The following is a 24029-nucleotide window of genomic DNA, read 5'->3' on the forward strand; positions in this document are numbered from 1 at the left end:
ATCAACAGATACAGGAGTTTGCTATCTATAAACAAAACTTTTAGTGAGAGGGCACTTAAAATATGAAGGCTAGCTGGCAAACATTCAGTGTTGTGAAGGAAACTGCCATAGTTGTGGCTCCTTTCGTAGCAGAGATTCCAGACAGACAGAAGGGGACCTCTAAATATGTCAGACGGTCCTCCAGAAGAAGGCATAGTCCATGTCCTCTGAGGAGTAGATCAACAACCAAGATCTAAATAACCCGTGAGGTAGAAATAAAAAGTCTAAGAAATACTCTGTTGAAGGTCATTTCAGCATCAAATGCTTATAGTCCATTCACAATGGGACTGGAGCGAAAAATCGGGAAATTACAGGTCATAATAATCTGGCAGTGTCAACAGAATGTCGGTCTTTCAAGATACATGACTGATCCAAATGAAGGACTGATTTAATAATAACGATAACTGCTCCAAAAGAACCACAATAAAACACTTGACAAGCTTGGGTGATGAGGGACACTGGTCTACCTCCGCCCACAATGAAGAGAACTTTGCCACCTATTTAGGAATAACTAATATTAATATACCTCTGAATGAAGGACAGTTGATTAAGGTGCCCGGAACCCAGAGGTTTCTTGGCACTGGACTAGTGATTACAAGAAGAGATGTGCTGAAATGTGGTTTTACTGCTTTTGTCAATGATTTAAAGGATAAATATTGGTATGTAATTCAGGAGTTATAAAGCAATAATTTATTCCTGTTTCATAAAGTGTGCGATAGTTCATACCTGGTATTCCTCTGGGATCACGTAGGAGCCTAAGTCCAGGTACATTTACTGATGAGGCATCAAAGTTTAAAACAGATATGTTCCCTGAAGGTAAACATATCTTGGTAACATATCTTGGAAGATAGGGTCTTTGTTGTCCAACCCCAGTACTGACCTAGATGCATCTGTGGAGCTCGTTGGAGTTGGTTGATTTGATATGCTGGAAGACCTGCATGGATTGCATTAGAGTAGTCAATTCTATGGTTGATGGCTGTCCCCCATAACCAATGCCCATTGATCCTTGCCTAATAGAAGCATATTGTTTTGAGCACCTGATGCTGTTGACAGAATATTTTCCTACAGAGCCAAACTGAGGGAGTGATCCAACTCAAAAGCAAAGAAAGTAACATTCTCATGGGTAAAAGCCTACAAACGTCTTTGGAAAACAACGTTTTATCTTACTGGACACCAGGGACTGATTTTTATTTTGGAAATTGTTGCAATGGGGATGGAATATAGGCTTATAAATCCATTTGTTCTGAAAATAATAAGTGCTATCCTGGAAGTATGAAGTTTAGAATGATTTAAGATCATCCTTGACTCCATTTCCTCCTGCACTCTTTGTAAATCACATAGATGCTGGTTGTTGGAAAATATAACACATAAGCTTGTGTTGCTGGCACATGACCGAAAGACCAAAACAGTGATTTAAAGAACTCAAACACTGGGATTTGGTAGATAATAAGGATTACAGGTAACATCAAAGTCCCCTGTGAGAATCTACCATGGCCATTGTGACCATCAAGGATGGTCCATGAGGCTGAACATAGCTGAGAAGTCCTGCATCACTAGGGGACATGTCCTGTATCACTAGAAGACAGCCGGCACCCATATCAACAAAGCCTGCCACCTTAATAGATTGAAAAGGTTGTTTCTATCCAAAGCCACAGTGTGAACTCTGAGTGTGTAAGATGGCACACAATTACTGACATCATGAAAGTTCTGTGATATGCTTTTTCATGATCTTTGGCTGAACAGGAAGAGTTGTAGTAGGCCTGTAATTGGCCAATGCCGCTGAATCCAGGATAGGTTTCCTTAAGAGATGTATCTAAGACAGGGCCTTTTTCTTAGAGCTACAGGGACACAATTTATTTGGATAGACTTACTGAGAAGCAAATACTTTAAGCAAGCAAAGTACCATATTCTTTTAACAGCAAGGCTTGTGCAATGTCACCTAAGACCTTTACTCTTTAGGCCTGTCCCTGACTGACAGACCTCTCTAGCACAAATTCATAGAAGGCATTCCACAGTAATTTATTTTTTTTAATTCATCATGGAGTTCCAATGCATTTGATTATAAGTTTAACAGAAATCTTTGCAGCCATGTCTTTAAACTACATCCTGAATCTCTGCTAGCTACAGCCTTTTAATTTCACCTTGTTTGGATTTCTGACATTTTGGTATTCACCTACCATCTTTCTTACCAATCTTATTCAATGTGATATCTGAAAGGGCAACTTTATTCCTTATTAAATGTAATGCCTCCAACACTTCAATAATGGTCATTTAACATTTGCCAGCATAACTTCTTTATACTTTTCTAAGCTTTTTCAAAATAATTTGCCCAGCTGTAGATACTTTCAGGACTATTCACAAAAATAACTTACATCTGTGATAAGTTGTGCACGTATGTTTACTCTTACTACTTTCAGCTGTTCACCATTTACAAGTATAAAGTTGCTCTAACGTGTACACTTACATTTATGAGTGTACGTTACTGAAGCCAAAAAGGTCCTATAGTAAGTCAAGCACCACACATAGCCTACCAATGATACTGCAACCCGCTCCCACTGAAAATAATGGAGGGAAGGACTTAAAGTAGAACCCCATAGAAAAGAATTATGTTATATGTTAACTTAAATATATAAATTAAATATAATCAAACAATACATTTTATATCATTCCTCTACACGACGACTAAAAGCATAAAAAGAAAAAGAAGAGCCATATCAAGCAAACAGATGATGGGGAGAAGCCTGGCCCAAAGGTATATTCCTCAATAGTGCTCAGCAAAGTTTGAACTGACTTCCAGGTCGCTGCTTTACAAATGTCTGAGATAAGAAAATTCCTAATGAGTGTAACAGAATCTGCTTTACTTCTGGGATAATGGGCCTTAGGATTATCTGATAAAGTTCTGTTCAGCTGTGGGCGGCGCGTAATGATAACTCATCTAGTTAGGGTATGTGCAGTGGAAGGAATACCCTTGTGAAGCCTCATAACGTTTTGTTTGAAACTCAACACACGTTATGCACACAGCTTTGATTTATTTTTTAAACCTAACATTTCCTAGCAAGACATACATGTTATACCATGAGTAATCTCCTGATTTGTCCCACAAAACACATGACTTCAGATGAACAAAACAACCTATTCTGTCAATATCCCCCACTTATCCACCTTCTTCTAACGACTTCATACGTTCTGAGGCCCTTTACATCACTTGGAAATATCAGAATGATTAAACTATGCTTGTTGGCTTGCCGTGAAGGCTGCTTTTACTAAGGAACTCAAGAACAGAATTTTACAATTTTCGACTGATCTGAACCAATTAATGCCACAGTACTAGGTGTCCGAGACCTTTGTCAGTATTGTGTCCTGGAAACAGCAGTCGCCCTGGCAACCTCAAGTATTGGGCCCATCGAGCTCACAGAAGGTCTTAAGCCCCTGAAGATGTAGGAAATGTCATAAACAGGTCAAACTTTTTAACTTCGCGATTTCACTTGCTATTTTTGGCAGAAGTCTAGTTACCTTGAAAGCTCGGAGCACAGCCAGTGGGTCATCATTTACCAGTCGAATGACAAGGGCTGGCCAAAGGCGGTGAGCCATAGGCAGCAACCGGTTCTCCTGGGGGTGCAGCACAGTGACGCAGAGTTCTAGGATATCCAGCACCTACAAGTGAGGAAACTTATGTCATAAAAAGAACAAGCAAAACAACATCGGTTTACTGCTATCTTAATGATTTCTAAATAAATGCTACAGAGAACATCGGTGGCTAAGATCAACACACAAAGCTCTACTGTCTTCCCCATATAAACGACTTTCCTATAAGCAAATCACATCTTTTATCAAAAGGCTGTACTTGCAATACTGCTTTCATAGCACCATTACGAGAGTCACAAGAATGTAAGTAAAGTCTTTATTGTTGTCAGCTAAACAATTCCATAACAAACACTTAGAAAGCGCAAAGAATGTTCAATAATTATTATAATTATCATACCATAGAAGTCACACAAGAAAAAATATGAAATTAATTCTGCTCAATTGCATATTGAAATATTGAAAAACTATAATTTACAACAATACTATAATGGTTAAATACTAGAATAAAACAGTTTCTTATTCCTAGACTACACTGGCTGTGTAGATCCTGGAGTTCTTATGCATAACTATCATAGGCTGCTATTTATATATATATATGGAATTTTCTATGACATCCACATATAAGACATAGGTAATACCCACTACGGATGTATTACCTGCTCTACATTGGTTCTATAGCAAAAGGTGAGGTAGACCTCCATGCCAATTAACCTCATAACTCCATATCTTTTCTTTGGCACTCTTCTTTGAGTCTATTGTATGGACTCCTAGGGCTATTCATCCTTGCTCTTAGAATTGATACAGAAAGTGAGAGACAGGTATCACGGATGGTGGTTGCTCTGTATCTGGAGAGTATGACATGGGGCCTTTCGGAGGTGGAGTTGCATTGTGGAGAGGAATCAGCCACTTGCGGACGTGTAGAGTTTTGGTACAAAAAAAAAAAAATCTAAAATAAGTATATTCTTACTGCCACGAAAGGTGCACACTATATCCAATATTTGTGCCCACTGAGTATGACCTAGATGAACATTCACGTGTAGGGAATCACCCCATTCTGAATTTAAGACATAGAATGTGTCAGCTTTCTAGGTCGATTTTGTATGGTTCAAAACCTATGTTCTGCGTAAGATTGAGAACTGACTATTAGTGGTCTGTGACTGGTTGCTTGGAGAAGTTTTACCATTTTGATTTGCAATACTTCCTAATTATTTCGGCTGTAGAAGGATTGTTCCATAGCTGCTTTTGGCGTAGGTCCAGAAAGTTATTTAAGATGTCAAAACGGCGACTTTTTAGTTGCAAGTGGTAGAGCTGTAATCTCGGACATTGCTTTCTTATATGCTCTTCATGTCTTATTCCTGTACACCTGGAATAAAGTGATTATGTGACCTAAGTAGTTACAAGAGAAGTGCTCAAAGTGTAAGGGTATTAATGGAATCCCGTTGCCAAGTTTAAACAGAGCTCTGAGAAAACCATTTTCCACTTTGATAGACTTGACATTCATGAAGGCCATTAGTTGTGCTAAATTACAGAAGTAACTGTCGTCACTGTATAAACTTTGGCTACGGTGCTAATAGGCTAGTTTACTAATCTAGTTTTGCTTCTAAGAACAGCGAAATGCCTCAATATAATCAGATGTGTGGTCTTCTTCCACCAGCAGCTAGTAAATAATATGGGTCCTTCTTTTTGAGAGGACTGAGCAAGTTACCAATCCTAAACTTTAGTTTTATTTATGCTATTAGTCAGATGCTTCTTCGTACAGTAGCTGACAAAACCCCCATTCATAAGATGCTTTGACATCTCTGTCCCAGCATCGCCAGCACATAATAAAATAGATTTTTTATTACAAATAGCAAGATAGGACTATACTTTTCTCAGTTTGAATAACTACATTTTTGTACAGACGTATGATTGTGTCACTTTGCCACAAACTTGGTACTAAGTTGGGAGGTGATATGATACTAAAATTGTGTGAGAACTGGGGTTCACACCAACTAAATATGGATCCCCCGGAACCCCACTGAAGAAGGTACGTTGGGCTTGATTTAGATATTGTCAGAGGGGTTACTCTGTCACAACGGTGACGGATGTCCCGTCCACCAAAAATCTAAATCCCATTGTGTACAACAGGATTTAGATTTTGGTGGATGGAATATCTGTCTCTGTTGTGACGGAGTAATCCCTCCGCTGATATCTACATCAGGCGCTGAGTTAGGGTTCTTGCTTGCTACAGCTGTTTCTACCTACAGGACCGTTAAGACCAAATTAGGGCACAAATCAAGAATAGAGGAATATTTATAAACTCCTAAAGTGGGATCCCATGGACTTAGAGCTAGATGCACCAAAACTTGGGTTTGCGACTCGCAAATTGCGAGCCTGAGCGACTCGCGATTTGCGAGTCGCAAACCCATATGCAGGATGGTGTCCCAGACACCATCTGCGAATCGCAAGGGGGTCGCAAAGACCCACCTCATTAATATTAATGAGGTGGGTCGCAATTTGCGACACCCTTGAGATTCGCTGCACTCACAGGGACGGTGGCCTGTTGGAGACAGCAGACCACCATGTCTGTGACTGCTTTTTAACAAAGCATTTTTTTTTTGTATTTCAGCCCGTTTTCCTTAAAGGAAAACGAGTTGCAATACACTCGAGAAAATGAAACTTTTTTGTTTCATTTTTTCAGAGCCATTCACAAAGGGGAAGGGGTCCCATAGGGACCCCTTCCCTTTTGCGAATGGGTTAGCACCCATTTGTAATGGGTGCTAACTGCGAATTGCTTTGTGACCGCGTTCGCGGTCACAAAGCAAATCTGCATTGCGCTGCGAATCGCAAATAGGAAGGGGAACACCCCTTCCTATTTGCGAGTCGCATTCCCATTTTGCGAGTCGGTAACCAGGTTATACCATGCAAAACGCTTTGTACAACGGGCCCTAAGTGTTAAAGTGCATGGCCTGTCTTTCACCCCAATGTATTCCGCTAAGCTATTACATTTCCCCTCATAACCTCATGGCACAAGTACCCAGATTTTATTAGTGTAGTTTGAATGAGCAGTTTTATTAAAATCGTCTGGGATCAGGAAACAGATCAGGAAATTACGCTTTTTGGTCCATATCAACTTTGATATTATCTTCTGGCATTAGCTGGCACCATGCCACCTTCCCTACAGATTGTTTTTAAGACTCTGAACAACTCGCAGTTTTTTGTTTTAGCACTTGACATCAAATCGGGATATTGTTTGTTTTCGTCACCTCTGTTCCTAGATATTTCTAGATGTAGTCTATTGCAGGCAGAAGAATTAAATGTGGTACATGTATTTGGTTTGGGTCCTGAAGGCTATGTTTCCTCATCCAGAAAGGACCTGTTCAGCTTTTGATCAAAGTTACGTAGTGGCATTAGCACTAATCTAAGATGAGACTCAATGTGGTTATTTTTAAATACAACCTGCTATCTTTTAATAAGCAGCCAGCTCTTCATGACACCCTTAACTATTGTGTACCTGTCCACTTCAGCACTTCCTAACAACTCATAACCCAAATCATCGCTTCTAATTTCTATTTATTTGTTGAGGAGTTTTTCAATGGTTACACATCACCTAAGCCACTTCAGAGTGCTGTACAGAAAGAGCGAGAAGAGATAAGGGCAACATATGAGTGGTACAGTCCACCTAGATGGTTAGGCTGAAGGTTCTTAGTTGACGCTATGTAAATGAAGGATTTTTTTTTGAGCATTTGGATTTCCGGAGTTTCCTGAATTAATAGTACAATTACTGTTTTCAAAGATAGTTGTGGGGGGGAGGTTTTTTCATAATATGTCCCCTGGACTCCTGGGAATTTTCTCCACCCATTATTAACGGTCTGATGTACAACACAATTTTGTGTTCACAAACCGAGGCGTCTGCAAAGTCACAGAGTTTACAACCATACAAGTGATAGAAATGTGTAAAGTGTTTTAACCACAAAAGTGGTTCTGCAGATAATTATGAACAGAGATTAATTAGGAGCTGACGAGCTCCAATGACCACTATTTTAAAGGGTGGTCACTCAGGGAGCATATATGGCATCCATTCATGTCTTACCAAACGGAACATTTTCTCTTTTAAAGCAGTGCCTGTCTAGAGCACGATATCAGTTAGAAAGTCAGTTTGTGGCGCAGACTCTAAATCAAACCCTTCCACAGTTTTGTCTTCATTTTCTGATCTGCTCCAACAAAGAGAGGATTACATCATCCAAAAACAGGAGTGGTCCAGCCATTCCGCCACGTTTCCATTAGGGTGACCACCCGTCCGTAAATTTCACGGACTGTCCGTAATTGCGCCCTGCTGTCCGTTGTCCGTGATGAAAGCTTTAACGGACAGCATTTGTCCGTAATTTTAGCCTTTCACCTAAAGGGCACCGGAGGCAGGGCGAAATTATGGGCAGAGGAGTTTCCCCAGCTGGGCTGGAAGGCAGGGGGTCTCCTGTGCTCTGAGGGAGGGAGGGGCAGACAGATAAGAATCAGACCTTCTTGCCAGGGAGTCTCCTTCCCGAAAGACATGCAAATGTGCACAGCTGGTAAATCTGCAAATACAAAGGGGCTTAAAACCTGCATTGACTTTACTGAAAGGAGTCACTTGAAGTTTTCTGGTGGCAAAGATATTTCTTTCAGTGAGGTATTGTAATGGTGTTCCAAGGTGAGCTGTGGAGTGTGTGGTTTTAATAGAGTGTTGTAACTTTTTTTATCCTAGGTATAAACTGTATATTATTCAAATCTGTATTTGAGAAGCACTTTTTTTTAATTTAACCTAAATGTATTTGCGCATTTTGTAGCAGCCTTTATTATGATGTAATTGTATTTTTCACAGTTCTTTCAGGTACCTCGGTACCACATAGTACTAACAAACATTGGCAAAGCCAATAGGTCTCATCTACGAAAGAGTTATTGGCTTTGCTAGTGTGTTTTAGCCATTAGCCATGTTATGCACCAGAGTAGCTGCTGTTCAGCATGGCTTAAAGCTAGTGGCGTGGAGTGGAGTAGAGTAGCATAGGAGCAGTGGCGTAGAGCCCAGTGGTGCAAAGTACAGTGCAGTGGGGTACAGTGCAGTTGTTTAGAGTGCGTTAGCGTAGAGTGCAGTGGTTTAGAGTGCAGTGGCATGGGACAGAGTAGAGTGGCATAGAGTGCAGTGGAGTAGAGTGGCATACAATAGAGTAGCAGAGAGAGCAGTAGTGTAGAGTGGTGCAGTGGCATGGATTGCAGAGTAGACTCACATTGCAGGGAGTGCAGTGGTGTAGTGTAGAGTGGTGCAGAGTAGGGCAAAGTGCTGTAGAGTGGAGTGATGCAGAGTAGAGTGCCATAGAGTGCAGTGGCATAGAATGCAGTAGTACATAGTACATTGGTGTATAGTACGGTGGTGGAGAGTGCAACACTGCAGACTAGAGTGTCAGTGCAGTGATGTAGAGTGGAGTAGAGTGGCACAGAGCAGTGGCGGAGAGTACAGTGGTACAGAGTAGAGGGCAGTGGCGTACAGTGCAGTTGTTTAGAGTGCATTGGCGCAGAGTGCAGTGGCATAGAGTGGCATGGGGTAGAGTTACATAGAGTGCAGTGGAGTAGAGTGGCATACAATAGAGTAGCAGAGAGTGCAGTAATGCAGAGTGGTGCAGTGTCATAGAGTGCAGAGTAGACTCATGTGGCATAGAGTGTAGTGGTGTAGAGTGATGCAGAGTGGAGTATTGTAGAGTGGTGTAGAGTAGAATATAGTGCCTAGAGTGCAGTGGCATAGAGTAGAGTGGTGTAGAGTGCAAAGGTGCAGAGTAGAGTGTCAGTGCAGTGGTGTAGAGCGGTACAGAGAACAGTGGCATAGAGTACAGTGGTGCAGATTAAAGGGCAGTGCAGTTGTTTAGAGTGCACTGGTGTAGAGTGCAGTTGCATAGAGTGGCATTGACCAGAGTAGAGTGGCATAGAATGCAGTGGAATAGAGTATATTGGTGCAAAATGCAGTAGTACAGGGCAGAGTGGTGTAGAGTATAGTGGCGGCCAGAGCAGTGTTGCAGAGTCTCAGCTTGCAGTGGTGTAGAGTGCATTGAACTAGAGTGCAGTGGTCAGAGTGGTATAGAGTACAGTGGTGTAGAATAGATTGTTTCAGAGTAGAGTGCAGTTGCATAGAGTGGAGAGGTGCAGGGTAGAGTGCAGTGGCATAGAATGCAGTGTTACAGAGTAAAGTGCATTAGCATAGAGTGTATTAGCTTAGAGTGCAGTGGCGTACAGTGCAGCGTTGCAGAGTGGCAGAGAGTGGAGTTGTGCGGATTAGATTGGTGTTGCCTAGACTGGAGTGGTATGGCGTGCAGACGAGCAGAGCACAGTGGTGTAGAGAGGCGCAAAGTACAGTGGCTTAGAGTAGAGTAGTACAGAGTAGAGTAGAGAGGCATAGTGTGAAGTAGCATAGAGAGCAGTGGCATAATGTGGAGTGGTTCCGAATGGAGAAGAGAACAGTGGCATGGAGTGGCGTAAAGTGGAGTGATACAGAGTAGGGTGCAATTCTGATATATTCTGAAGTCTATTTAAATGTTGTCATGTGATAGAAAAAACTCTTTCCTAACCCCAGTATCCAGCAAGATTGTTGCATAAATCCTCTCACTTTGAAGTCAGAGAAAGGAAAGTAAACACTAAGTTCCCACCGAAGACAGAGCCTGACATTTGACTTTGTTCTTTGAATGCACAGCAAATATGATAAGATAACAAGATTTACAGGCCTGTTTACAGAAAGGGAGCACTCTGCAGGATACTGTAAATAAGGTTTTGGCAAGGGAAGGGACGAATTCAAGCTGCATAGCCTAAAACAAATAAAGCCAGCAAATTGAAAGCAGCAAATTGTGAGTTACAAACCACAAGGCCAATGGCAAGCAACAGGCAGAATGCATTCACAAGGAAGCACTATGAATGTACTTAAAGTGACAGCTGTGGGATACTTTGTGGGGAAAGTCCAGTATTTTAGTCCATATCTTGCAGAGGTTTGGCTACATCAATCACCCAGGTAGTATGACAAGAAGACCTGGAGTGGTTTCCATGTTGCAGGATAGGTCTGTACACCCATTCTATCAGTTTGCCACCATTTCCTTTGGTACAGAGCTTCTGGCACACCTCTTGTAGGGTTAGTGCTAGGTAGCAGACATGAAATAGGGCATTTAATGATTATTTAAGGTGGTTGTAAGTAAAGAGTTGACCGGGGTGAAGATGGTAGTCTGCCACAAGGGTTTGGAAATTTAGTAGCTCACTGTTCAGAAACAAAGTCCCCAATTGTAAGACACCTGCAACATGCCACTGATGGAGTTGCTCTGAGCACAGCCATCCTGTTCAAGTGGGAATGCTTAGCAAAGGTAGTGCAGGAGCATAGGGTTTCTTTGTGTCAGTGAGTTTACAGGTTCTGGCAAGGCAAGAGAAAGCCATGCATGATAACCACGGGTGGTGATCCATAGAATGGTCAGTAGGAAACGATGAGCAGTGCATTAAGCCTTCCTTAAAAGTCTTTACTGGTAAACCCCATCTCATGCAGGGAAGTGTGCAGAAAGCCAGTGAGCCACCCATTGGACATCTGCAGCTGAATAAAAGCATTCTAAGTCCAGAAGATCTAATCCACCCGCAGTCACAGTTAGCTTTAGAGTGGAAAGAGCTCCTGATGGCGCCGCAGCGACCAAATCAGATGTGTGGCCTGTCTGAAGAAGGAATGAAGGACGAGCAGGGGAAGGTTTGCAAAATAATACTATCATTGGGGTAGCACACCATCTTCACTAGTGCCACGTGGCCTCTACAGAAAGCAGAAGAGAAGACCAAAAAGCAAACTGGGCTTGGAGGGACCGTTTGCTCTGCCGAGATTTTCATCCTGGAAATCAGTGTAAGAATGGTAGATATTAATCACTAGGTATCAAAAGGTAACTGGTTCCCAGTTCAATCTGAGATCTAATTGTGTATGAAGGCGAAAACAGTGCCATATGTTAAAGAAACACTAACTACATTTTAAAATTTGTAAATTTTGTTTGTGCAATTTACATCCCAAATATTTTGAAGATTATATGTGTACTTGACACTTAGGGATAACCCAGATCTCTAGTTTGGCTTCTGCTCAATTTCAAAACCATATAAAGACATGGACTAAGCGGGCAATCGCCGTGCACAACCTTGCAAGGGGTCTGGCCCCTGCTCACCCTTCACAAGCACTAACAGCGAACCATTGCACCAGAAGAGTTTGCCAAGGTGGATGGGTGTTGAATGTTGAACCACTTGACAGTTACCCTTCTGTTTCGCTACTGTGTGCAGACAACTCCCCAGGTACCCAATACCTTCAAATAGTCTTGGTGGACCCGTCTTGTCTGATTTTAGGAATTGTCCCACCTTGTTCTTCTCTTCTTTATTTATCCAGTTGTTAGCAACAACCCCTTGAATTACTTGCCGTGGATCTCCCATTTGATCTCAATTTCATCCTACTCTTTTATTATCTTTGATTGGTAGTCCGGGCTCCCATTTCTGAGATAAATGTAGAGTCCCAAACATACATTCTAGTGCAGTGAGACTACAGACAAGTTATGGGTACATCACATCCTGTCATTAGGTGTGAGACTGTCACCCACACCATCTGCCCTGCCTCTTTAAAAAGAATTAGGTTGAAAGTCCATGGGCGGTTGGGGTAAGCCAGATGTTTTTGTTCAATTTGTTTAAACTAGCATAAGGTTAATTACCTTAATGTTTCCCAAACTGTTTGCCAGGGGTTTTGAAATGTTCAGAAACATAATCAAAATGTTGCTGTTACTTTCTCTTCAGGAAAGATTGGGTAGATTTGGGTAGGGGTGATGGCCTTGGCTTGAAGGGCATTAATTTACTACTGAACAAGGACGTAATGTGACACCTGAATGTAGCACACCAGGAGGCAATCACAAAAGGTCCACAGTGAATAAATAGTGCTATGTTAAAAAAGAGTACATAAATACACTGACAACATAGTGAGGCATGGCCTCTCTTGCGTGTGTCTGTAAAACTGACATTTGTTCTTGAATTTTTGTCCTGAATTTTGACCCTTTGTCCTGAATTTTTGTCCTGAATTTTGACCCTTTGTCCTGAATTTTTTATAGTCCTGTCCAGAATTTGCCTCAATGCCAGGTGGTCACCCTAGTTTCCATGCTTCTTCTTGCAAGTCAGATGCATATCTGTATGTCGTCTGCCCACATCTCGATTCAAGCTGAAGACTGCCTTCACGGCACTTCACGGCCTGCCATCGTTTCCTGAGGAGCGGGGTTGTGGTTGCGTTTTTTAAGGGTCCAGGTGTAGAGCTATTTAAGAGTGAGGAGTTTTTTTAAGCTTGTGCGGTCTGCTGCGAAGGATGGTATAACTTTAAAATGGATGCTTCTTGACAGAAATCGACTGGAAAGTGGGAGTCTTTTGTTTTATTGGTTAGTTGTATCAGAGTATGAAGGAGAAGAGGGAAGATGGAAGATACAGAAATGAAGACTGCATGGAGTTGAGGGAGAATTTTTCATGAATTTTCAATATCATAGCGATGAAGAAGTCCAGTAAGCAAATATTTACATTAGTGCTGGAATGTGCAGGGTGCAGTTTTCGGCACTTCCACTTTAAAAACATGTGGAAAACCACCCATGCCTGACAGAGAATCTCAAACTTGCTTGGTTTGGGCCTTTTTTGAGTGCTGACTTCAGTGCAATATCGACATACCGGGCTATTGTGTGCAAGATTTTTTTCGTCTGACAAAGGCTAGCCATCTCTGTTCAAGCTCCGGCCATTTTTCACGTTAGTCAGGTCTGTGTTATACCAGTTGTTGTTGGTTCTGGATGACATCAAATCCTTAAGGCACAAGCTCGTAGAAAGCAGCTATTCAGTATTCCAGAAAACAGGTTTTCATTTGCCCAACAAGATGGACAACAGACTCAATTAGGAGGCCCCTTGCGTTAAAGGAACTTTTTTGTGGAAAGGGTATTGATTAGACCTACCTAAATAAGATTATGCATAGTAGGGATGTTCTCTAAAAGTGGGGATGGTAGGGGAGGTTGTCTTGAACAACGTTTTTGGGATTGACAACTGAGTAATAGCTGAACCGAAGTTTGCAATATCCCCTTCTGGAAACGAAGGAGGCAGGTCTATGCATGGATGCAAAATGGAGACTTGTTTTGAACAGAGTATAAACGTACTTCTATTGTTGGCTTGGACCATGGTGATGCTGTTGGAATGTCCATTGTATACTTTCCAAGAAAGGATGATTTCCTTAGACATCCAGCTTGCATGTCCTTGATCATCCCAGAGATCGGAGATGGTGAGTTTTGAATTAATGCCCGTAGCTAAATTTCGGGGTGTGGGTGTAAACAAGTGCTCTGTTTCTATCTTGCATGACAATTGGCCCTAGACTTCCACCCTGGTGCAATTTAAAATGATATCATTACAATAAACAATTGCACTTATACTAGAACTGTCCCTGTATTTGACCACTCAGCAGACGCTGTATTAGTTCAGTAAAAAATAGTAATTTAGGCCTCACTTAAAATTACTAAATCAATACCTAATTTAGCGATTAGAAGTAAAAATAATCACTTTACAATATCATCACCGCAGAGCGGTTTGTTGAGAGAAAGGCTGCAGCAAGAAATATTAATGCTTGAAATATTAATACTTGGCGTCTCTTCCATCCGCCCGGAGCAGAGTCAGACTCCCCACTCCACCTGGCATTGTACTTATACTGGAACCTGGCTTTAACTGGCAGCTGAATCACAAATCTTTCCTTGCCTAACCTCAACGATTCCTGGCCTAACCTCAACGATTCCTGGCATCCCATTTTGAAGACCTGACACAATCCTTCCTTTCTTCAAACCCGTCATTGAGTCCGGCCGAGATGTTCTTAACTGAAGTGGAGGGAAGACCTGGCAAAGGGAACTCCCTTCTGGCAACTCCCCTTTTTGGCACTCTAAAGGAAAGGGGACTAAGCTTGCATGAGAATCCTAAAGTAAGACATTGTGCCTTTACTAGCCATTTGCCAACCGTTTAATATTCATCACCTAAGGCGATAACAAACCAACTCAGAAACAACTTCTGGTTAGTTTAGGTTTTTTAGAATAGCACGACTTTCACACGTTGAATGGAATTTGGCACTGAGGGGAAACCAAGCTTATTCCAAAACTAGATAGCTCAGAGTAATTGTGTAGAAAAATATAGACGCATCACCACATAACAAGCAGGTGGATGGCAAAAGCCACACCTTCAGTGATTTCCTAAACTTTTGAACGTTAGACTCTTGGCAAAGGTGGAGAGATAACAAGTTCTATTTTGAGGTGGCAGTTTTCCATTTGAATGTGAGAACGCTCACAGAAAATATGTCTTTAGATCTTAAACACTGTCTAGACTTGTACCACTGAAATTGGTGGGATAAAGGGGAAAGATTTTGAAAAAAATACCTTTATCGATCCAAACATAAAGGTTTAAAAAGAATAACTTATTTTACTGGCAGCGAATGAAGAGAAGCAAGGGCTGCGGAAATAGAATTTCAAGAGTCCAATTCAAACCAAGAGCTGATCTCCCTGCATAATTTTGAATTTGTTGCAACTTCTAAATCTGATAGGATAAAATATCAAGGTAAGTCAAGTTACAATAGTGGAAAGGGGCAGATACAAATGCATTAAGAAGCTATATACTATGATGGAAAGAAAAGAAGTTGCAGGATAATTTACAAAAAAATGAAAATGAAATAAACATAATTATACTACAGACGACATTTGGTCAGTCATAATCAATGAGGAATCGATTTATATTTCCAAATTTTTACAGCAGGCCGAGGCGAGGACATATGTCCAAGGGCCTGAGATCATAAAGACGGCTCACAGATTGGGGAAGGTTTTAGGGGACAGAGGATGTCTAATTTGTCACCATTAGGTGTTAAATGATTTACACACACCAGCACTGAAATCAAGTCATTGTCTGCCAGACCACAATGGTCTCCCGTTAGCTTTACAATGATCTGGGTATCATTTGCCTAACTGGACAATTCAAACCCAAGTGACTCCATACATTAATGATCTAACAAGCAAAATGTAAGGTGCCAGAGAGAGCTGAAAGGATCATCAAGCCGGAAAGTTAGCAAACCATTACAGAGCTACATCCTCTATTCCCAGTTCGACAGTCTGGATAAAAGGGTCTTAAGGCAGGTAGTATCAAAAGCAAAATAATGATTTTTTTTAAACTCTCTTTATTAGTCAAACAAAACCCACCAATCCTTAATACAAAAGAAAAGAAAGCTTTATTTTTTGCCTTTTAAAGGACTCACCTCCAATGTAGCAGTAACAGAATAATAACGTCAGGAAACATATCTTCAGGTGGATACATGACTGGAGACTAAATTCATACATTTAAAAAAACACCCTTTAAACCCGTCCTAATTCGATCAAACAAGGGCACATCTCTTGACCTCGCCAAAGCAATTTCCAGCTCAAAAAACTGCTTCATACTGGCCCACCGTAGGAAGTAAGGACGAGAACAAGGATCTAGCAATGCAAATTCTTGCTGTTATAATACCTATACTTAACAAAAGGTTTAGGCCCTCATTATGACATTGGAGGTAAATCCAACTTACCGCCACACTGACGGCTGCCAACTTACCGCTGCAGCGGTGGATATCTGTTCACCGTATTATGACTCACACGCACACACACCAATCCGACAGAATCAGCCACATACACAAATCCGCCAGACCAAAGGTCAGTGATAAACAGGCGGTATCAAAACCCACACCGTTACGCCAATAGAACAACGCACACCACATTATGACCCACGAATCACCACAGCGGACATTCAATGGCAATAAACCATTGGCGATACACACCGGCGCGCTCACAATGGACACCCACATACAAAACACCACCACAATGGACAATTCAAACAACACACACCTGACACCCACACCACTAAAAAACACACCCACATTACCCACAACCCTTCACGACTACAAAGCATTGCCACCAGAGAGACATCAAGACCACTGACACAACTAGAGCCACACTCAACTCACACATATACACCGCTTACGAACTCCACATCACCCACCCCAAACATTACCCAACACACTCTCACCAACACACCTCAGATAACACCCATGGCACCACAAAGGCACCCCCATTTCACTTTGGAGGACTAAGGGCCATGGTGGAGGAAATTGTCAGGGTAGAGCCACAGCTATTTGGAGCACAGGTGCAGCAGATATCTATAGCTAGGAAGATGAAGCTATGGCGGAGACAGGGTCAACCCTGTGGGGCAGCACCCCAGAACTAGGGATGACATCAGGAAGAGGTGGAACGACCTACTGGGGGAAGGTACGTTCCATAGCAGCAAGACACCAGCTCAATATCCAGAGGACTGGCGGTGGACCCCCACCTCCTCCACCACAACTCACAGCATGGGAGGAGCAGGTCTTGGCAATACTGCATCCTGAGGGCCTGGCCAGAGTCGGAGGAGGACTGGACTCTGGTAAGTCAACTCTCTACTATTATCACCCCTACCTGCATGCCACACACCCTCACACCCATCATTCCACTACATCCAACACACCACATCATCACATCTCACTACTCCCAATGCCAAGGCCTGCATGCTGTACCGATGCATGGACACCCCTCACAGCCCTGCATGGACACTCATCACCAAAACATGCACAGCATAGAGAACTAACAATCCCACCATACACTAACATACACAAGTGAAAGCTGGCAGGGCAAATCCAACCAAAGAGGGTAAGCCACGGATGTACAATATGTCAGACACATTAACTATATCAGTTACATCACCACAGGTACCCCAGCCAATGTCAGCGGAGAGGAGGTGCCAGCACTATCCAGCCCCTCAACAGACGAGGCCCACAGTGATGACAGTAACTCTGGCCTTCAGGATCTGGACAACGTACCTGGCCCATCAGGGACTACTGGACAGGTGGTTACCCAAGCCCAGTCACACACCACTACAGAGCCTCCCGCATCTGCAAACACCATCCCAGCACCCACAGAGTACCCACACCTCTGTCCCCAGGACACGTCAATCAGCAGTGTGTCCACCTCTACAGGGACCCTAGGCCACCCCTCGCATACAAGACAATCAGGGACCTGGGGTTAGTGGCAGTGGGAACACGGCTCAGGGGACAGAGGCACAGGCCAACAGGGACACTGGGAGGTCTGCTGTGCGCCAGGGAGAGGACAAGATCTGGGAACCAACTCTCCAGGAGGCACTCTCTGAGATCCTGGCAGCCTATCAACATTCCCAGGACAACATGAGCCAGATCCTGGACAACATGCAGGAGAACAGGCGCCTGCAGGAGGGACAGTACCAGGGGTGCTAGCAGACATGGCCAATATTATGAGGGAGGCAGTCGCACACCAGCGGGCCCCTGCCACTAGCCAGACATCAGAGCAGCCTTCCACTTCCGCCGCCGCTAGTGGCCGGGAGGCCCCGCCACAGGACTCACAGGCCACCAGCACCCCTACCCATGCAGAAGATGAACCACCCGCAAATGTTATCCTGCAATCCAGACAGAAGCCAGAGACACTTGCCAAGGTCCCCCCACCAGGAAATTAGACTTTCCTGATTGTCACCCTTGTGTCCCATCCAGTCACCCTGTCCACCTCGAACTGCCATTGCTCCTCTTCTTATGTGCCCTTAGACAATGCACCTGTGCTACAAACAAAATTGGAACAATACCCTGGACTTTCCTTCATCATCACCCCCATCCCATTGCACATTCCCCCTATATGTTAGCACTCCAATAAACTCCCTTTGAAAAAATCCACTTGGACTTTGTCATGAATATCAAATATGTATTATATGAAACAGCTACAAACATTGCAAATTAACTGTACATAGATTGAGCATAGATCAATGATCTGTAGCTGGCTGTAGTGATCACACCAGGAGTATATGTCAAGTCACCAACATCTGCAAATTTAATTTCTAGAGGGAACAGTAAGTGGGCATAGCAGTGGGAAATATCAGCATGTCATTGCCACACTGATTACAACCAAAGTCATTGAAATGTTAAGTTACACTGTCCTACCTGTGTGTCATTGGAAGTACTGTTGTATAACTGATGTTCTGTTGCCCTCATCTTCACTGTCTACAGGGCCTACTGCTGCCACATGGGCATCTCCAGTCTCCTCCTCCTGCAGAAAAGGGAAATGGCGTCTCACGGCCAGGTTGTGCAACATGCAGCATGCCACTACTATCTGGCAGACCTTCCTGGGTGAGTAGCACAGGGATACACCTGTTAGATGGAGGTACCGGAACCTGGCCTTCAGGAGGCCAAAGGTCCTTTCAATTGTCCTTCTGGTTCGCCCATGTGCCTCATTATAACGTTCTTCTGCTCTTGTCCTGGCATTCCTCACAGGGGTCAGCAGCCATGATAGGTTTGGGTAACCAGAGTCACCTGCACATATTGAGGGACAACATTTAGCCACACACTATCCTATACGGCCCACACCATACCCACACACCAATATATACTGGGTGGGAACCAGGGCTCACCTATTAGCCACACCCTGTGCCTCTGTAGGTGGCTCATCACATTTGGAATGTTGCTATTCCTCAGGACAAAGGCATCATGCTCTGACCCAGGATACTTAGCACTGATGTGGGAGATGTACTGGTCCGCCAAACACACCATCTGAACATTCATGGAGTGTAAACTCTTATGATTCCTGAACACCTGTTCATTCTGGCAGGGGTGGGGGAGGGGAAAATGCAAGATGTGTACCATCCATCGCCCCAATTATGTTGGGGATTTGTCCCATTGTATAAAACTCGGCCTTCACAGTGGCCAAATCCTCTACCTGGGGGAAAACAATGTAGCTGCACATGTGTTTAATCAGGGCAGACAACACTCTTGTCAACACTATTGAGAACATTGGCTGTAACATTCCTGCTGCCAAGCCCACTGTCACTTGGAAAGAACCAGTTGCCAGGGAATGGACTACAGATAGCACTTGCACAAGAGGGGGGAATCCCAGTGGGGCGACAGATAGCAGATATCAGATCAGGCTCCAATTGGGCACACAACTCAGTGATTGTGGCCCTGTTCAGTCTATAGGTGAGGATAGTGTGCCTGTCCTCCAGTGTTGCCAAGTCCATCAGGGGTCTGTACACAGGTATATGTCTCCATCTGCTATTCATCCACAGCGGTAGGTGTCTAAGGGACACAAGAGTGAGGAGGCTGTCACAAACTTAACACTGGAGCCACAACAGGAGTTTGCAATCTGTTAACTTTTAATGGGTCAGTGTGATTTGTCCAGTATGCGCCTATTACTCCTGTGACGCAGCATGAATCCATAGGGCTACCCTCCCCCCCCCTGAAATGGCATCCGCTTGTCCTGTGTGGATGGACAGGAGGAAGTGAGGTCATTCCGCTGATGATGTGCGCCGTGGAGGGAGGCGGTCGGGAACCGCCGTGCAATTCCTCATTGGTTAATATGGAGCCCTATGGGGTACATTGGCCAATGGAGATCTACGCCGGCGGTGACAGTATGCACCACCGCAGACGTGACTGCCATTTTCTATCATATTCCTCACTTGCTACCCGACCTTCCACAGGAGAGGATCTACACTACACGTGCTGCTATGACCTATGTCTGGAACCTACCATGGCCCGTGTGACCGGGGAAAGGGCCCCAGCTTTCACTTCGGAAGAGTTGGAGAGACTGGTGGATGGAGTCCTACCGCAGTACGGACTGCAGTACGGACCTCCAGACCAACAAGTGAGTACACTGTGGACACAATGCATGTGGCATGCAGGCATGGAGTTGTGTGTATGTATGCCTCGTGTAAGGGGTAGGGTGGATGTCTTCTTTGCGGTGTACACGCTGTGTGCTTGGCTATGTTTGTGCCAATGGTAATGGAAACGGGTATGGTGGGCCATATGTGTAACGTGCTGGAATGTTTGTTTAATGGTGTTTTCCTGTGTGATTTGCCTCTGTAGGTCAGCGCCCATCATAAGAAGGGTTTATGGAGTGCCATCGCGAAGGAGTATTGGACCCTGGGGGTCTATGGCAGGCGGAGAACCCACTGTTGGAAACGGTGGGAGGACCTGAGACACTGGGCACGGAAGACTGCGGAGGCCCAGCTGGGGATGACCTCCCAATGAGGAAGGGGTGCCCGTCGAACTCTGACGTCCCTGATGGCCTACATACTGGCTGTGGCCTATCCAGAGCTGAATGGGCGCTTAAGGGCATCACAGCAGCCGCAAGGGGGTGAGTACAGTGGCTATTGTTACAACTTATGGCTGGTGGGGTGGTATCCAGGGGGTGGATGTGATTCAATGGGTGCCTTTGGGCCAGGCCTGACATAGCAGTGTAGTCCTCTGCTGGATAGGGTTCTGAAGGGATAATCCTGCCTACCTAGCTTGAATGCATCCACTACTGGTCATGGCTGCATGGGTCCCAGGTGTGCTTCAGTTGGCATTGTGTCCCCCTCCTCATGCCTTGGTGGCTAGCAACATCAGTGGTGGTGCCATGCATAGTGAGTAGGCCTGGTCCCTGTGTGTGAGTGTGCGGTGTACGCCGACGGTGGTGTTGGTGCAGCCATTGACCCAGTGTATACTTTGTCTCTCGCCTCCCCTTTCTTGTTTTGTCATTCGGTCCTTATGTGCATTAGCATCATCTGCCGGAGGAGCAGGGGCACCGACGACAGAGGGAGCTGCATCCCACAGGACCCAGGAGGCAGAGTCCACCGACGCTGAGGGCACCAGTGGGACGGAGAGCGAGAGGAGCACCAAGGCAGAGACTGGAGGGGACAATTCAGACACAGATACCTCCTCCGATGGAAGCTCCCTGGTGGTGGCGGACACTTCTGTAACCACCCCAGCTACAGGTACAGCCACCACCCCCTGTACCACCACTGCCCTCCCAGCAGCCCCTCGTAGAGTTGCCCGTGCCCACGCACCCAGGACGGTGAGCATCTCCTTCGCCCCAGGCACCTCAGGCTCTGCCCCAGTCAGCCCTGCTGCCCTGAGTGAGGAGGCTATTGACCTCCTGAGATCCATTTCTGTAGGGCAATCAACCATTGGGAATGCCATCCAGGGGCTGGTAGCCCAGATGCAACAATCAAATGCATTTCTGGAGGGCATTCACAATGGATTGGTGGCCCAAAAGAGATCGATCCATGCTCTGGCGTCTTCTCTGATGGCAGCCATTGTCGCTGTTTCTACCGTTCCCCCTCCAACTTCCTCTTTCCAGTCCCATTCTCCTCTACCCCCACCCATCCCAAGGACACAGACAGATAAGCACGCACACAGAACAACACCCAAGAGTGGCACAGGCATATACAAGCACCACACTTCATCCCACAAGCACTCATGCAAACAACATCTGTTGCAGACACTACAACATCCACTTCCTCCAATGTCTCCCCCTCCACCACCTCCCTCCCAGTCACGTCCACACTCACACCTGCATGCACTAGATCAGCATCCACTACCAGCATCATCACCACACCAAGCAAAACACACACCTTACTGGCAGACACCTTCACAACATCCATGTGCATGTCCCCTGTGTCCTCACCCACTCTGTCTGTCCCCCCGCTAAAATACATAAACGCAAGCTCTCAGACACCCAACAGGCATCCACCTCACAACAGCATACAACCCATGCAACAGCACCCAAGTCCAGCAGACAGCCACCTCAAACAACCACTCCCATTCCTTCTCCCTCTTCCCGCCCCAATGTCCCTAAGAAACTTTTCCTTTCCACCATTGACCTCTTCCCTACCCTCCTCCCCTCACCCCCCTGTCCTGCATGTGTGGCCAGGCTATCACAAACCCAGCCAAGCACCTCAGCCACACAGTCCACGGTCCCAGTTCCATCCGCACCTATTCGAGGTGGAAAGGATTCCATGCCAGATACTGAAGGGGATGGAGCCTGCACCAGCAGGCAAGAAGGGCAAGGAGCCTGCGCCATCAGGCAAGAAGGTGAAGGAGCCTGTACCTGCCACCTGAAAGGGCAAGGAGCCTGCCCCAGCAGGCAAGAAGGTGAAGGAGCCTGCACCTGCCACCTGAAAGGGCAAGGAGCCTGTACCAGCAGGCAAGAAGGGCCAGAAGCCTGCACCAGCAGCTGTCACAGAGGCCCCACCACCAAGCATGGTTGTGCATCCATCCGAGGGTGCAGGAGATGTGCAGAAGCCTCCACCAGCAGCAACACAGTGCATCCATCCGAGGGTGCAGGGGATGTGCAGGAGCCTCCCACCGCCACCAACACCAGCAGCACCACAGTGCATCCATCCGAGGGTGCAGGGGATGTGCAGGAGCCTCCCACCACCACCGGCACCACCACAGTGCAGCCGTCACCGCCGGTGGACGCTACGTGATCCTGTCTCCATAGGCTGCTGTGCGGCGTGTCCACTCCAGAACCAGTGGGCAAGACACCCACTTGAGAGACTGTGGCCTTGCACTCCCCAGGACCAAGCGCACAGGGCATGTTGCCCCCTCCAGAACCAGTGGGGAAGGCACCCACTCGAGAGACTGTGGCTTTGCACTCCCCAGGACAAAGCACAGGGCATGTTGCCCCTCCATAACCAGTGGTCTTGTTTCCGCCTCCGGCTAAGGTGCCCCGCCTCCCCCTGAGGTGCCTGGCTATTTGCCAACTGATGCCCCTGCAGTGTTCTCTCCGTATTGATGCTGGTGGCAAGTGGGCCTTGGACTTTGCCCTGTGGCCATGTGGCCCAGGCAAACTGAGGACTGGGCAGTGTCCCTTTTTCTGTACATTTGTAGATACCTGTAACATTGGCTAAGTTATTTTTTTACTGTGTTTATTATATTACACTCACTTTGGTAAATTTGTTTTGTCCTTGCATTATTCAACCAATTTAGGTGGATTAACTTGTTTTCATGTGCTTCTGGTTTTATGTATGGGGTGTGTGTGGTGCGTGTGGTGTCACTCTCTTCCCCTCCCACTCCCTTGTGTGCTAGGAGGTTGTACTCACCGTCGTCGTTTTCGCCGGCACTGGTGTTCGTGGTGGAGCAGAACGTAGAATATCATCTGAAATACATGCAGTTCGGGTTCCATGGCGGCATGTTTCTTCCCTGTGTCGCCAATGGTGAGTCCTTTCACTTCTGTGCTCTGTTTCTGCCAGGCTTGGATGTCATTGGTACCGCCCCGGAAAAGGTGTCGGTTTGCAGGATCTTAATATGGTGGGCAGAATTTTGACTTTTACCTGGCTGTAGACGGCTACCGCCACGGTGGCTGCTGTTTCCGCCCTGGCTGTCGGTGTGGTACATTGGCTGTCTTTCAGAGATCTTCCCGCCATGGTCATAATTTGGCGGCAGATACCACCGTCCTGTTGGCGGTATTACTGCCACTTTATCACCAACCACCAGAGTCGTAATGAGGGCCTTAGTCCTGAGACTGCTTCCAATCGATAAC

General features: G+C 45.2%; 1 protein-coding gene across 2 annotated transcripts in view; it reads right to left on the reverse strand.

The window, feature by feature from the left end:
* TTI1 (TELO2 interacting protein 1) overlaps window positions 1-24029 on the reverse strand; it is a 167303-nt gene that overhangs the window by 88556 nt on the left and 54718 nt on the right. For both annotated transcript variants that reach the window (XM_069243735.1, XM_069243736.1), the window contains exon 5: window positions 3553-3693. In XM_069243735.1, coding sequence (XP_069099836.1) covers window positions 3553-3693 — 141 coding nt within the window. The remainder of the gene's footprint in view (window positions 1-3552; window positions 3694-24029) is intronic.

This window comes from Pleurodeles waltl, chromosome 7 (assembly GCF_031143425.1).
Source record: "Pleurodeles waltl isolate 20211129_DDA chromosome 7, aPleWal1.hap1.20221129, whole genome shotgun sequence".
NCBI classification, from domain to species: domain Eukaryota; kingdom Metazoa; phylum Chordata; class Amphibia; order Caudata; family Salamandridae; genus Pleurodeles; species Pleurodeles waltl.